Source organism: Heterodontus francisci, chromosome 24 (genome assembly GCF_036365525.1).
Source record: "Heterodontus francisci isolate sHetFra1 chromosome 24, sHetFra1.hap1, whole genome shotgun sequence".
Classification (NCBI taxonomy): domain Eukaryota; kingdom Metazoa; phylum Chordata; class Chondrichthyes; order Heterodontiformes; family Heterodontidae; genus Heterodontus; species Heterodontus francisci.
In genome coordinates, this window is record NC_090394.1 from 40227472 (window position 1) to 40240754 (window position 13283).

Here is a 13283-nt window from a genome sequence, read left to right on the forward strand (position 1 = left end):
GCCTCGGTCTCTCTTAGATAGCCTTGGATACACATCCATAACTCACTCACCATAAGATATTCTGTTCACACTTCTGCTTTAACATCAAAACATCCCCTGGTTTTCCTTTCATCCCACAGTTTAGTGGCTTTTAAAACCTAAGCTGGGTGTCACCTAAAATCTACTTCCTGATTTATCTAGTCTTCTGTTTTATTCTTTTCAACCTTGATGCTACACTTACGATTGACCCTGACCCTTCAGCTGGGTCCCCAGGGGTCAAGGAGGCAGGCACACACAAATTTCTCAAGCAAAGGAACAGGAAGCAGCCACATTACCTTTCCTTATTGTAACAAAAGCAAAATACTGCAGATGCCGGAAATCTGAAACGAAAATTTCAAGTCAATGCCCTCTCATTAGTAACTCTGATGAAAGGTCACTGACCAGAAACGTTAACTCTGTTTCTCTCTCAACAGATGCTGTCAGACCTGCTGTATGTTTCCAGCATTTTTATGTTTTTATTCCCTATATTGTGTCTGTTTCGGGTGGTTACTGCAAATCAGATAGAAATTTTACAAGGACTCACATCACAAGAGTCCCTAATTGTGGATCAGAGACCCTGAGGCGATGTTACAAGGACGCATGTTGTAGGATCCAGTGACTGAATCAGAGACCGTGTCTATAGCTTGTATAGACAAGCTATTTGGCTCTGTCACTTGGCTCAGTGATAGCACTCTTGCTCTAATATTATAAAGTTGTGGCCTCAAGCTCCACTCCAGACATTTGAAAAAACTTGTTTACTCAGTGGAAGTTAATGTGGCAAAGAGATGGGCTTGGATAGGAGAGTTAATGTACTGGAGGGATGGCCTTTGATGGGTTGACTGCTAAACTGCTCTTTTATCATCCCTGACTGTTCTCATGTTCTATCCTGAAAATAAAATAAATCAATGCAGATGTTTAAGAATATTTTAACCAATCTCTTTGTCAGATCCTCACCACCCCACCTCTGCCGGCACATGCTTCCGCTCAGCTTGTACTGATACCAGAGGACTACAACTGAGTGAGCAGAATCCTTCAGATGTTGTCTTTTGGTAATCAATTGACCAGTCGGGGTACTGGAAGATCTGAAGCGGTTCTTCATCTCTCCCCAACCATAGCCAAGAACTATTATTGAACAATTGGCAAAAGAGATTACTTTAATGAAAGTCACAAAGTTAGTCAACTAAATTTGTCACTGAAATTGGTCGATTAATGTAATCATTATTGAACGCTTAATATTATTGTCAGCTAGTGAGTCACACACTCGGGGTGTTGCATGATGGCCTGAGGTTTTATTAAACTGCCCAGTCCCTCCCCAGTATAATAAAACCAGGTCACAAATCACTGACAGCCCGAGACCATGACTTGTTGCAGACACGGCTGCACGCATTGCTTCTTCAGTGAAAATGCTCCTGTTTAAAGGAGCAGACCCAGAAGACTATCTAATAAAGTCATATTTGTCAGCCTTTCCCCAATGAGAGAAGAATTAAAAACATACCAAATTTATCCATATTCATTTCTCTAACATATTGGGTCATGAAACAGATTTTTATTTGATGGGATGCCCAGGCTGAGTACAAGCAAAAGATTAGGGGGGGAGACGAGGTAAATGGGTTAATTCATTCTTGTAATTCGGGTCTCACTGGGAAGGCCAGTATTTATTGTCCATCAATAGTTGCCCTGAGAAGGTGATGGTACAACAGAGTGGCTTGCTAGACCACTTTAGAGGGCAGTTAGGAGTCCACCACACTGGTGCAGGACTGGAGTCACATTTCCGTCCAGACTGTGTAAGGTCTGGATCAGGAAATCATGATTAGATTCTGCCAAGCATGGGTTTTAAAGGCCGTCAGCTATAGGAAGAAAGGAAACTGTTGGCCTCTCGTGCTGATCAGCTCCATTGATTACCCAAACACAACAGCATAGTAACAATACACAGGATTGTCTGAGAATGCTCATTCCCTATGCTGAAAGTATGCTAATTCTCAATGCTGAAAAAAGATTTTAATTGTGGTTAGCACTAAAATGATCCTCCAGCAACCAACTTCATTATCCATTCTTATACTAAGCAGGTCAAAGGCAGCCCGTACTAACCGGAACATAACCCCAACTAGCTCCAGTAAAAGTTATTGAATTTTATGATATGGAATATTTAATATTCTTAAATCCAAATATATTTCTATCCAAAGCTCAGTTCCAGAAAAATTACTGACGTTCAACTCACACACAAGATAAGCTTCTCAATTGACTTGACAAGCGGCACTAGTCTTATCCAGGGATCATTAAACCACCATAAGTTAAAGATGCCCAGTTTTATGAATAGTTAAAACCAGGAATATTACTAAAATTCTCACACAGTCAGTGCTGAGACATTCAGTCATAGAAACATAAAAACTTAGAAAATTTACAGCACAGAAAAGGCTATTCAGCCCACTGGGTCTGTGCTGGCTGAAAAAGAGCTATCCAGCCGAATGCTACTTTCCAGCTCTTGGTCTGTAGCCTTGTAGGTCACGACACTCAAGTGCCTATCAAAGTACTTTTTAAATGCGATGAGGGTTTCTGCCTCAACCACCCGTTCAGGCAGTGAGTTCCAGATCCCCCTAACCCTCTGGGTGAAACTATTTCTCCTCAACCTCCCTCTAATCCTTCTACCAGTTACTTCAAATCTGTGCCCCCAGTTATTGACTTCTCTGCTAACCAAATTAAGTCCTTTCTATCGACTCGATCTAGGCCCTTCATAATTATATACACCTAATTAAATCTCCCCTCAGACTCTTATGTTTCAAAGAAAACATCCCTAGCCTATCCAATCTTTCCTCATAACTAAAATTCTCCATTCCTGGCAACATCCTTGTAAATCTCTGTACCCTCTCTATTGCAATCACATCTTTCCTGTATTGCGATGACCAGAACGGCATGCAGTATTTTGGCTGCGTCTAAATAGTGTTTTGTACAGTTCTAGTATAACCTCCCTGCTCTTATACACTATGCCTCAACCAATAAAGTATCCTGTATGCCTTCTTAACCACTTTATCTACCTGTCCTGCTACCTACAGGCATCTGTGAAATATTGTATATTCCCTCGTTTTGTTTGCCCTCCCCAAATGTGTTAGTTCATATTTCTCTGGATTGAATTCCATTTGCTATTTTTCTACCCACCTGGTCAGTACATTGGTAGCTTCCTGTCTACAGCTTTTTTCCTCACTATCAACCACATGGCCAATTTTTGTATCATCTGAAAACCTCTTAATCATGCCCTCTACATTTAACTCATTAATATATACCATGAACAGCAAGGGTCCCAGTACTGAGCCCTGCAGAACCCCACTGGAAACAGCATTCCAGTCACAAAAACACCTGTTGACCATTACCATTTGTTTCCTGCCGCTGAACCAATTTTGGATCCAACCCTCCACTTTCCCTTGGATCCCATGAGTTTTTAATTTTCTAAGTCTGCCTTATGGGACCTTGTCAAAAGCCTTGCTAAAATTTATATAGACTACATCAAATGCTTATTGACCCTCCTTGTAACCTCCTCAAAATATTCAATCAAGTTAGTCAGGCGCAAGTTTTCTTTAACAAATCCATGCTGACTCTCCTTGATTAATCTCTGCCTATGTTTAAATGATTGATAGTGCCTCTCCAGTAGTCTTTCCAATAATTTGCCCACCACCGAGGTTAGGCAGACTGTCCTGTAGTTCCGCGGGCTATCCATTCCTCCTTTTTAAACAATGGTACAAGGTTAGCAGTCCTCCAGTCCTCTAGCACCACGCTTGTAGCCAGAGAGGATTGGAAAATGATGGTTGGAGCCTCCACTATTTCTTCCCTTGCTTCTCTGAGCAGCCTGGGATACATTTCATCTGAGACTGGTGATTTACTGCAAGGATGGTAAACACAACAACAATTTATATTTATATAGCGCCTTTAACGTAATAGAATGTCCCAAAGTGCTTCACAGGAACATTATAAAACAAAATTTGACATTGAGCCACAAAAGGAGATATTAGGTCGGATGACCAAAAGCTTGGTCAAAGAGGTATGTTTTAAGGAGTGTATTAAAGAAGAAAAGCAAGGTGCAGAGGCAGAGAAGTGTAGGGAGGGTATTCCAGAGCTTAGGGCCTAAGGAACTGAAGGAATGGCCAAAAATGGTGGAGCAATTAAAATCAAGGATGCAGAAGAGGCCAGAATTAGAGGAATGCAGATATCTTGGAGGGTTGTGGGGTTGGAGGAGATTTTAGAGATAGGGAGGGGCAAGGCCATAAAAGGATTTGAAGACAAGGATGAGAACTTTAAAATCAAGATGCTGATTGACCAGGAGCTGTTATAGGTCAGAGAGCACAGGTGAACAGAACTTGGTGCGAGTTAAGACACGGGCAGCAGAGTTCTGGATGACCTCAAGTTTACAGAGAGCAGAATGTGGGAGACCAGTCAGGAGTGCATTGGAACAGTCAAGTCTAGAGGTAACGAAGGCATAAATGAGGGTTACAGCAGAAGATGAGCTGAAACAGGGCGAAGTCAGGTGATGTTACGGAGGTGGAAATAGGTGGTCTTAGTGATGGCACGAACATGAGGTCGGTAGCTCACCTTGGGGTCAAATGTGACACCAGGGTTGTGAACAGACTGGTTTAATTTCAGACTGTTTCCAGGGAGAAGGATGGAGTCAGTAGCTGGGGAACAGCGTTTGGAGCAGGGACTGAAAACAATGGCTTCAGTCTTCCCAATATTTAATTGGAGGACATTTCTGCTCATCCAGTACTGGATGTCGAATAAACTGTCTGATAATTTAGCAACAGTGGAAGAGTTCAGAGAAGTGGTGGTGAGGTAGAGCTGAATGTCATCAGCATACATGTGAAAACTAACACTGTGCTTTCAGATGATGTCACTGAGGGGCAGCGTGTAGATGAGGAATAGGAGGGGGCCAAGGATAGATCCTTGGGAGATACCAGAGGTAAACACCTAATATTAACTCCCTCACTAAGTTTATCCCATCCAATATTTCAAACTGTTCCTTAACTACAATGTCTGCTTCATCCCTCTCTTTTATGAAAACAGTTGAAAAGTATTTATTAAGAACTATGCCCACATCTTCTGCCTCCACACACAAGTTACAGTTTTGATCTTGAATTGTCCCTACTCTTTCCTTAGGTATTCTTTTGCTGTTCATGTATTTATAAAACATCTTTGGGGTTTCCTTGATTTCACTTGACAATATTTTTTCATGCCTTCTATTTTCTTTCCTAATTTCCTTTTTAATTTCACCCTTGCACTTCCTAAACTCCTCTAGGCTTTCTGTAGTAATGAGCTCTTGGCATCTGACATATGCTTCCCTTTTCTACATTTGACATCGTGGGGTCTAGATTTAGCACTCCCACCATTTTTTTTTTGTGAGAACATATTTGTTCTGAACCCTCTGTCTCTTCCTTGAATGCCTCCCACTGCTTTGACACTGATTTTCTTTCAAGTAGCTGTTTCCAGTCCACTTTTGCCAAATCACATCTCAGCTTAGTAAAATGGGCCTTTCCCCAATTTAAAAATTTTACTCTATTTTATTTTATCCTTTTCCATAACTACTCCAAATCTAACTGAATTATGATCACTACCATTAAAACACTCTTCCACTGATACCCCTTCCATCTGCCCAGATTCATTCCCAAAAACAAAGTCCAGAACTGGCCCTTCCCTTGTTGGAATTACTATATACTGGCTAAAATTGTTTCCTGAATGCCTTTTAAGAACTCTGCATCCTCTATACCTTTTACACTGATTTTATCCTAGTTAATATTAGGGTAGTTGAAATCCCTACCATTACTGTTCTATTGTTTCTGTACTTCTCAGCAATTTGCCTACATGTTTGTTCTTCTAACTCCTTCTGACAGAGCGATTGACCCTTTTTTGTTCCTCAGTTCAACCCATATGGCTTCATTTGATGATCCTTCTAGCATATCATCCCTCCTCACAGCTGTGATTGTTTATTTAATCAGTATTGCGACTCCCTTCGTCAGATACAGGAGAAATGCCGTGAACAACAGATGCCCCTCTACATTGCTTTCATTGATCTCACCAAAGCCTTTGACCTCGTCAGCAGACGTGGTCTCTTCAGACTACTAGAAAAGATCGGATGCCCACCAAAGCTACTAAGTATCATCACCTCATTCCATGACAATATGAAAGGCACAATTCAACATGGTGGCTCCTCATCAGAGCCCTTTCCTATCCTGAGTGGCGTGAAACAGGGCTGTGTTCTCACACCCACACTTTTTGGGATTTTCTTCTCCCTGCTGCTTTCACATGCGTTCAAGTCCTCTGAAGAAGGAATTTTCCTCCGCACAAGATCAGGGGGCAGGTTGTTCAACCTTACCCGTCTAAGAGCGAAGTCCAAAGTACGGAAAGTCCTCATCAGGGAACTCCTCTTTGCTGATGATGCTGCTTTAACATCTCACACTGAAGAGTGCCTGCAGAGTCTCATCGACAGGTTTGCGGCTGCCTGCAATGAATTTGGCCTAACCATCAGCCTCAAGAAAACAAACATCATGGGGCAGGACGTCAGAAATGCTCCATCCATCAATATTGGTGACCACGCTCTGGAAGTGGTTCAAGAGTTCACCTACCTAGGCTCAACTATCACCAGTAACCTGTCTCTAGATGCAGAAATCAACAAGCACATGGGTAAGGCTTCCACTGCTATGTCCAGACTGGCCAAGAGAGTGTGGGAAAATGGCACACTGACACGGAACACAAAAGTCCAAGTGTATCAGGCCTGTGTCCTCAGTACCTTGCTCTATGGCAGCGAGGCCTGGACAACGTATGTGAGCCAAGAGCGACGTCTCAATTCATTCCATCTTCGCTGCCTCCGGAGAATCCTTGGCATCAGGTGGCAGGACCGTATCTCCAACACAGAAGTCCTCGAGGCGGCCAACATCCCCAGCTTATACACACTACTGAGTCAGCGGCGCTTGAGATGGCTTGGCCATGTGAGCCGCATGGAAGATGGCAGGATCCCCAAAGACACATTGTACAGCGAGCTCGCCACTGGTATCAGACCCACCGGCCGTCCATGTCTCCGCTTTAAAGACGTCTGCAAACGCGACTTGAAATCCTGTGACATTGATCATAAGTCATGGGAGTCAGTTGCCAGCATCTGCCAGAGCTGGCGGGCAGCCATAAAGGCGGGGCTAAAGTGTGGCGAGTCGATGACACTTAGTAGTTGGCAGGAAAAAAGACAGAGGTGCAAGGGGAGTGCCAATTGTGTAACAGCCCCGACAAACAAATTTTTCTGCAGCACCTGTGGAAGAGCCTGTCACTCTAGAATTGGCCTTTATAGCCACTCCAGGCACTGCTTCACAAACCACTGACCTCCTCCAGGCGCTTATCCATTGTCTCTCGAGATAAGGAGGCCAAAGAAGAAGAAGACGATTGCGACCCCTCTGCTTTTTTATTCCCCTCTCTATCCCATCTGAAAACCTTGTTAGCAGGAATATTGAGTTGCCATTCCTGCCCTTCTTTAAGTCATGCTTCAATGATAGCTATGATATCATACTCCTATGTGTCTACCTGTACCCTCAGCTCATCTGCCTGATTCCAGTATATACCACTAATCACTGAACAATTCCTTTGTTATCTATTTTCTAGCCTTTGTTTCCTCAGTCTTCCATACTCGTGTACTAATTTTCTGCCTTCTGTTTCCAGCTTTGCTTCTCTCCCTTCTGAATCTACTCTCAGGCTCCCATCTCCCTGCCAAGCTAGTTTACACCCTCCCTAACAGCAGTAGCAAACCTCCCACCGCAATATTGATCCCAGCCTTGTGGAGGTGCAACCTGTCCAGCCTGTACAGGTCCCACTTCCCGAGAACTAGCCTCTTCCTTACAGACTGCTCTGAGGTTGCCGCCGCTGGTTTTCTTTCTTACAGCCTGTCTGCTTCCAGAAAAGCTGTTAAATTTATCTGGAATCAAACATCAATAGTTTATTGTTCTTTTCTGTTATGCAAAGTCCAGAAATCTGGTTTCACAGAGCCATCTGGGCCTCCCATTGTTCCCAGGTGTTAACACTGCCTGGTACGTTTGCATCCTCCAAATTACTGACTCCTTGTTTATGATTCTAACGTCTGGGGGGTGAAACCCATTGTTCTTCAGGTATTAGCCTTGCAGTCTCTGTTTTTCAAAGAAAATCTTTGATCTGTGTTCTCTGTTGTCCGGATAACCAAGGTTTCAGTCTTGTCCTTAAGTAGAGTGGATGTGAGGTCACTTGACTTCTCGGGCTTCATCTGAAACTTTTAGAAATCACAGTTTCTAAAACACAATCATGTTACAAAGTCCAGTGTTCATAACAATGTTGAAGGATGGGAGAAGGCTCAAGTGGAGCATAAATGCTGGCATGGACTGGTTGAGCTGAATGGTGTGTTTCTCTACTGCATATTCTATGTAATAATGCTCCGGGAATCTAAAGCCCTCTTTCCTGCACCACCTGCATCATTTCTTCAGCCAGACATTCAGCTGCACCATCCTCATCATTTGTACTTACATCTATACTCACTAGCTCATGGCACCAGGAGTAATCTGGAGATTACTATCTTTGAGATCCTACTTTTTAATTTCTTTCCTAGCTGCCTAAAATCTGCCTGCAGGACCTCATCCCTCTTTCCATCTATGTCATTACCTATGGACCATGACCTCTAGCTATTGAACCTCCCCCTTCATAATGTTCTGCAGCCATTTCGTGACATCCTGGACCCTGGCACCAGGGAGGCAACACACCATCCTGGAGTCACATCTGCAGCCACATAAATGCCTATCTGTTCCCCTACCCATTGAATCTCCCATCACTGTTGCTTTTCTGACATTCTTCCTCCCCATCTGCACAGCTGAGCGACCCATGGTGCTGTGGCCTTGGCTCTGGCTGTATTCCCTCACCACCAGTATTCAGAACTGAATTGAGAGAGATGCTACCTGCTGGTTCCTTGAGTGTCCCGTCCTGTTATACACAGTCATTGTTGGGACAATCAGTCCTGTTACACACACAATCAGTGTTGGCATGGTCAGCCTGAAGCCTTGCATTGCACAAAGAATAACAGAGCACTGCATAGACAATAACAGTTGCTTTGAGTATATTACACAGAGAATAGCAGATGGACAGACATATTATAATGCAGAGAAATACATATAGTGAGAGTGAGAGAGACTTAGAGATGTCCAGTGAGCAGAAACTGACAGACTGAAGTCTATCCCGTTGAGTTTTTGGGTTCAGACAGAGCCTACCAGCCAGGAGAAAATGGAAGAAAGCAATAATGAAACAAATGATGAAGAGAAGGACAAAAGATAATTCGAGCAGAATAAAAGCCTGTTATCAACCCTACAGTCTCTTGGGTGGGAGTATCCTTGAAAGTGGCAGGGTTAGGTTTGGAAGGAGGAATTGACAATATTGGGTTTGTATTAATAAACTGAAATCTAACAAATGGAAGAAGTATTGATCTTTCAAAAAGATACTGCAAACTGCAGCCATGAAACAAAATTCCTCCATCCTTATTTTACTCACAGATGTGTTTAATTCATAATACAGACACTGGGGAACAATTGGAGTTTCAAGATTGAGATCAATAGATTTTTGTTGGGTAAAGGTATGAAGAGATATGGAATAAAGATGGGTAAATGGAGTTAAAGTAGAGATCAGACATGAGGGGCTAAATGGTCTATACCTGTTCCTAAAGTTCCTATATTCTGGTTAATGATTCTAAATGTTTTCCAGTCTTCACAGCGCTGTGCTCATTTAGACTGTCACCTGAGTTGCCATAACATTTTTTTTCTTGCTAAGAACTATGGGCAAGTGATGTTACAGTTTCGAAACCTGCCAAGTTGACATAATCTGAGAAACACATTAGGGGAGGGGCATTAAACAGGAATGAGAACCAGCTGGTTGCATAAGTTGCTGGAACTTATGAGCAAATGATTGTGCAAACCTTATTCAATAGATGCAATTGGTTCAGTTCTATTATCCAGTGGGATGCTCCAGACCAACGTGACTCTCTCTTTAAAAGCTTTTACTAATAACAGCCTCAGGAAGCCTGCAGTATTTTTCTTATTCCTATGCTGTAAATAAGTTTACCTCACACTTCCTTTATTGTTTTTCAAATGGAGGTGCTGTTTGTTGGTGATGTAAAAAAAGAGAATGACACAAAAATCAGACTCCAAGCACCTGAAGTCAGAAAGGCATGGAAGGGTGTAGAGGTTGGGTGCTTTGTATACTGATGACAAGAACACAAGAATTAGGAGCAGGAGTAGGCCATTTAGCCCTTCGAGCCTGTCCGCAATTCGATAAGATCATGGCTGATCTGATTGTGACCTTAACTCCACTTTCCTGTCTGCCCCCCATAACCCCTGACTCCCTTGTCAATAAAAATCTATTGAACTCAGCCTTGAATATATTCAATGACCCAGCCTCCACTGCTCTCGGGGGATGAGAATTCCACAGACTAACAACTCTCTGAGAGAACAAAATTCTCCTCATCTCCATCTTAAATGGGAAACCTCTAATAATGACAAAGAGCATTTACAGATTGATGGTGTCTGCACCGAAAGTGGGCAGTGAAACCTTCTTCCTCACATTCTTATATTCAACCTAAGACTGAAAGACACCAAAACATTACAAATCTCAGTGATTAATCAATGAACCTTTTGCTCTGGTTTACACACCTGGTTAATGTACTAAAATAAAGTTAGCTACAAGGGTATCCAGTAAAAGAGAGAAAGAGAATGGAGAGAGGAGGAGCAAGGAAGAGAATATTGAGAGGAGGAGAGAGAATTGGGAGCAGAAGAGAGGAAGATCATGAAGGAAGAGAATTGTGAAAGGAGGAAAGAAGAAAATGGAGAGATGAAGACAATGAATAGGAGGAAAGAGGAAGAGAATGGAGACAGAAAGAGAATGGGGAGTGATTGTAACTAGGAATCAAGAAAGGTGCAGGATCTCTTGCTGAAATGGTGATTGCATAGCCTTCAGCTCCAGTTGCATTTTTAAAAGAGGCCCCTGGCACTAATGGATCAGTGATGAGTGGGGCAGAGATTCTCTATGAAGTCGAGTTCTGGATGTAAAAAACAATATCAGACCGCAATTTAAATTCACTCAATTTTTTTTCCAGGCTGATGTATTTTGGTTTTGCTTTTTGGAAAAAGCATTGTTCTTGTGAGTCTATTTTTCAGTGCTGGATTCTAAAATGTGTGTTCCAAACAGGTACCTTCAAAGGAATCTGCAAAATAATTGATCATTTTCCAGAGGATGCAGACTATGAACAGGACACTGCGGAATATTTGCTGCGTAAGTTTCCAGAGAGAGAGAGAGCTTTACATGGTTTGAATTGTTTTTGTTTCATTGTGAAGGGACTTTTTAAATTCAAGACACAAATGATCTCTCTGAGCTGGTTATAAACCCAACGTATTTATTCACCACATTTTTTTAAGATAAGAGCCAGAAAAGTCAGTGATGAGCAAAGACCATTCAGCTCATCACTCAAGTAACCCAACTCACCCAACCCAGAATGAAACTGTTTCAGAGATAACGTTTCAGGTCTGTGACCTTTCATCAGAACTCAAGGTCACAGATCTGAAACGTTAACTCTGTTTTTCTCTCCACAGATTCTATCAGACCTGCTAAGTATTTCCAGCAATTTCTGTTTTTATTTCAGATTTCCAGCATTCACAGTATTTTGCTTTTACTAGAATGAAACTGCATTTTTAACATCCCGAATGTTTTAAGATCTTTTACCATGCTTTTAAGATTATTCAAAATATTTAGCAACCTTTGTGTAAAGACGTGTGTCATTTTTTGTTGTTACTTTTGTCTTATTTAAATAGGTCCACTAGCCTGGCCTATGTTTAAGTAATATTCCAGCTTTACCTTGAATTACTTGTTTAATATTTTTGCATGCTCTGATGAGACTTCTCCCCCACCCCAGCACTTCATCTTCTTCAAAGTAGACTCTCGATCTTCAACTTCGCTAACCTCATAGCTCATTCCCATTACATTTGGAGCCAGATTTCTCTAGGTCTGCAGAATTGTACAAGGTTACAGCACAGAAAGATGCCATTTGGACCATTCTGTCAGTGCTGGCTGTTTGCTAGAGTAATCAAAAACTAATCCCCACTGCCCCATTCTTTCCCTATAGCCCTGTCTCTTCCTCTGCTTCAAATATTTAACTGTTCTTCCCTTAAAAGATGAAAAAATTTCACCCTCAACTACTTCCTGTGGCAAAGCATCCCATATTCCAACCATCCTGTGTGTAAAGAAATTTCTCCTAATCTCTCTCCTCACTTTGAATTTACTCTTCATGCTCTCTGTGGTTTAATGTCCTTTCTCATAGCAGGGTCTTCAAAACTCTGCATTGTACTCCAACTGTAACTACTGGCTTGTACAAATTTAACATAACCTCTTTGCTCTTGTACTCTATGCCCCTACTTATGAAACACAGAATGCTATTGGTGGTTTTTAAATTGCATTTTCAATGAATTATGAATTCAAACCCATAGGTCTTTGCTCTATTGAGGTCATACTTCCAATTCCTTATTCTTTCTCCCAAAATACGCCACCTCACATTTCCTGGCATTATTTCCCTCTGTCTACACATTCTGCTAATCTAAGTCTCCTGAAGTCTTTTACAGTCCTTGCAAAACTCCCTACTTTGCGTTAACAGAAAATTTTGTATTGCATTCTCTATGGCTAAGTCTAACTGATCTATTTATATCTGAAAAAGAGAGAGCATGTGATCGGAGAAAGAGAGCGTGTGAGAGAAAGAGAGAGAGAGACAAAGCAATAGGGAGAGACAGGGAGAACAAAAGTGGACCCAGCCCAGAACAACTTCCTTCTGCAATTTGTGCAACAACAACCACCTGTATTTATATGGTACCTTTAACGTCATAAAATATCCCAAGGTGCTTCATAGGAACATTATAAAACAAAAATATGATGCCAAACCACATAAAGAGATATTAGGTCAGATAACCAAAAGCTTGGTCAAAAAGGTGGATCTTAACTCTAACCCCTAGTTTCCTGGGTTATATGGTAACAACTTAAGAAACAGTCAGAATGGATTTAGACTTTTTTGAGAACATTACAGATAGATAATGAAACTCCATATGATATATAATTTGTATTTTCAGAAAGCTGTTAGCAAAATGCAATGTGAAGGACTTATAATTAAACTAAAACCCTTGGGACTTACTATATTGGTTAGAAAACAAGGTGACTAGAGAATACTGGTGAGATATAGAGTCACATTAAGAGGAAATTGT

The 13283-nt window shown here is 41.8% G+C and overlaps 1 protein-coding gene across 2 annotated transcripts in view; it reads left to right on the forward strand.

The window, feature by feature from the left end:
• Nucleotides 1-13283, forward strand: part of LOC137383671 (voltage-dependent calcium channel gamma-3 subunit-like) — a 45878-nt gene that overhangs the window by 16849 nt on the left and 15746 nt on the right. The window contains exon 2 of one of the 2 annotated variants that reach the window (XM_068056835.1): nt 11230-11313. The exons of the other annotated variant lie outside the window; for it this stretch is intronic. Coding sequence (XP_067912936.1) covers nt 11230-11313 — 84 coding nt within the window. The remainder of the gene's footprint in view (nt 1-11229; nt 11314-13283) is intronic. 2 annotated transcript variants of the gene reach the window in all.